This window comes from Octopus bimaculoides, chromosome 9 (genome assembly GCF_001194135.2).
Source record: "Octopus bimaculoides isolate UCB-OBI-ISO-001 chromosome 9, ASM119413v2, whole genome shotgun sequence".
Classification (NCBI taxonomy): domain Eukaryota; kingdom Metazoa; phylum Mollusca; class Cephalopoda; order Octopoda; family Octopodidae; genus Octopus; species Octopus bimaculoides.
This window is the reverse complement of record NC_068989.1, coordinates 67453183-67454768: the sequence shown is the minus strand read 5'-3', so window position 1 is coordinate 67454768 and position 1586 is coordinate 67453183. Positions and strand designations below refer to the sequence as shown.

At 37.9% G+C, this 1586-nt stretch overlaps 1 protein-coding gene across 1 annotated transcript in view; it reads right to left on the bottom strand.

Moving 5' to 3' along the window:
* Positions 1–1586, bottom strand: part of LOC106883044 (probable ubiquitin carboxyl-terminal hydrolase FAF-X) — a gene marked incomplete at its 3' end in the record, with an annotated part of 154147 nt that overhangs the window by 14517 nt on the left and 138044 nt on the right. Inside the window, exon 51 of the mRNA XM_052970921.1 lies at positions 548–736. Coding sequence (XP_052826881.1) covers positions 548–736 — 189 coding nt within the window. The remainder of the gene's footprint in view (positions 1–547; positions 737–1586) is intronic.

The following is a 1586-nucleotide window of genomic DNA, read 5'->3' as shown; positions in this document are numbered from 1 at the left end:
GTATCTCTTCTGCAACAAGACACCTGTACCTGTCTTACTATTATATTTTGGCCTTTCAACACTTGCAATAAATCCACCTCTCGCAAGACTACCCCCACCCCCCACCCTCAATCAAGGGCTTTTGCCATGCAAGTTACTTGTTGACCTCACGAGTACCAGTGCTGCAAAGAAAAAGGTATCCAGCACATTCTGTGAAGTGGTAGGCTTTAGAAAGGTCATTCATTCAGCTATAGAAACATATCGTTGAAAAGGGACAAGAGAGACATTTAGGGATGAGAATCCTTTGACCTTCCCAAACAACTTCTGAAGTGCTGGTGGCATGATAAAATGCATCCAGTACACTCGGTAAAGTAGCTGGTAATGGGAAGGGCATCCTGTTATAGAAAACATACCAAAAATAGATGTGGTCTTTAACCAATCAAGGAGGGCAAATAAGTCTCAATAAGGACTTGGTCTGTAACAACTCATTCAACCCATTCCAACCTAGAAAAGCAGACATAAAAATGATGATGATGATGATAATGATTATGACAATGTCTATACTTACTTCTTCTGTGCCAAGATTGGAGTAAAGGAGAAAGAGATTAAAATACTGTTGCAGGTGCCTTCCGTGCTCAGACACTTCCTTTTTCAGCAGATTCAGGATCTCTGTCAACAAGTGATCGCTAAGTGTAGCACTTGGATCAGTGGCTTGACCAACTAGAAACAAATAAAGACGGATCAGTGGCTTGACCAACTAGAAACAAATAAAGACAATGTTCACAGTTTATAGAAGGAAAATAAAAATTTCTATCCAAAGTAACATTTAACAGTTTTAAATGTTCAAGTGAATTTTACCAATTGAGATGAAACTATTTTTCCATCACTATTTCCCATCATTTGATATTTAAGTTAATATGTTCAAATCACTATTTGAAACATGACGTTGTGTATATATATATATATATATATATATATATATACTAGCAGAGATACCTAGCGTTGCCCGTGTTACATGCAATTGAAGAACTAGACTTGTCTGTTATATTTTCTCTAATGAACTGGAATACAAAATTGCAGATGAAGGTTCTCTCCCTCTTTACACACCCTAAAAAAATTCTAATCATGACACATATATCCCATACTACCAATCTTTATGCGCAGATTCCAAAATTCCAGTCTTATGGAACCTGTTAAAAGGATTTTGCTCCTGAAAAATGGAGGTCATGGAGCTCTAAAATGTGGGAGTTAAGGCCCCTATTGGGGGTGGGTGTCTTAATGTCAACCAGAGAAGTTGAATTGTTGAGAATCTTTTTAACTTGGGTCTTATATGTATTGTTCGAATTTCTTTGAAATAGGAAATATACGTATGTTCACTGGGTTTGTAAAAGAGAGCAAAGCTACAGGAAACCAAAAGATGAATGATCACAATAAACAGTCAGCAACCCTACCCTAGTTGTTACCACTCACCATGCAGGTGACAGGCACAGCTGTAAGATGCATTACGGATCTATAGCAATTGGAAGGGCATGACCCAACTCAAATAAACATTAACCCTGCCATCACCACTCAGTCTAGAAAGCTTTTTCCCTTTCTTGTCTTCCAAG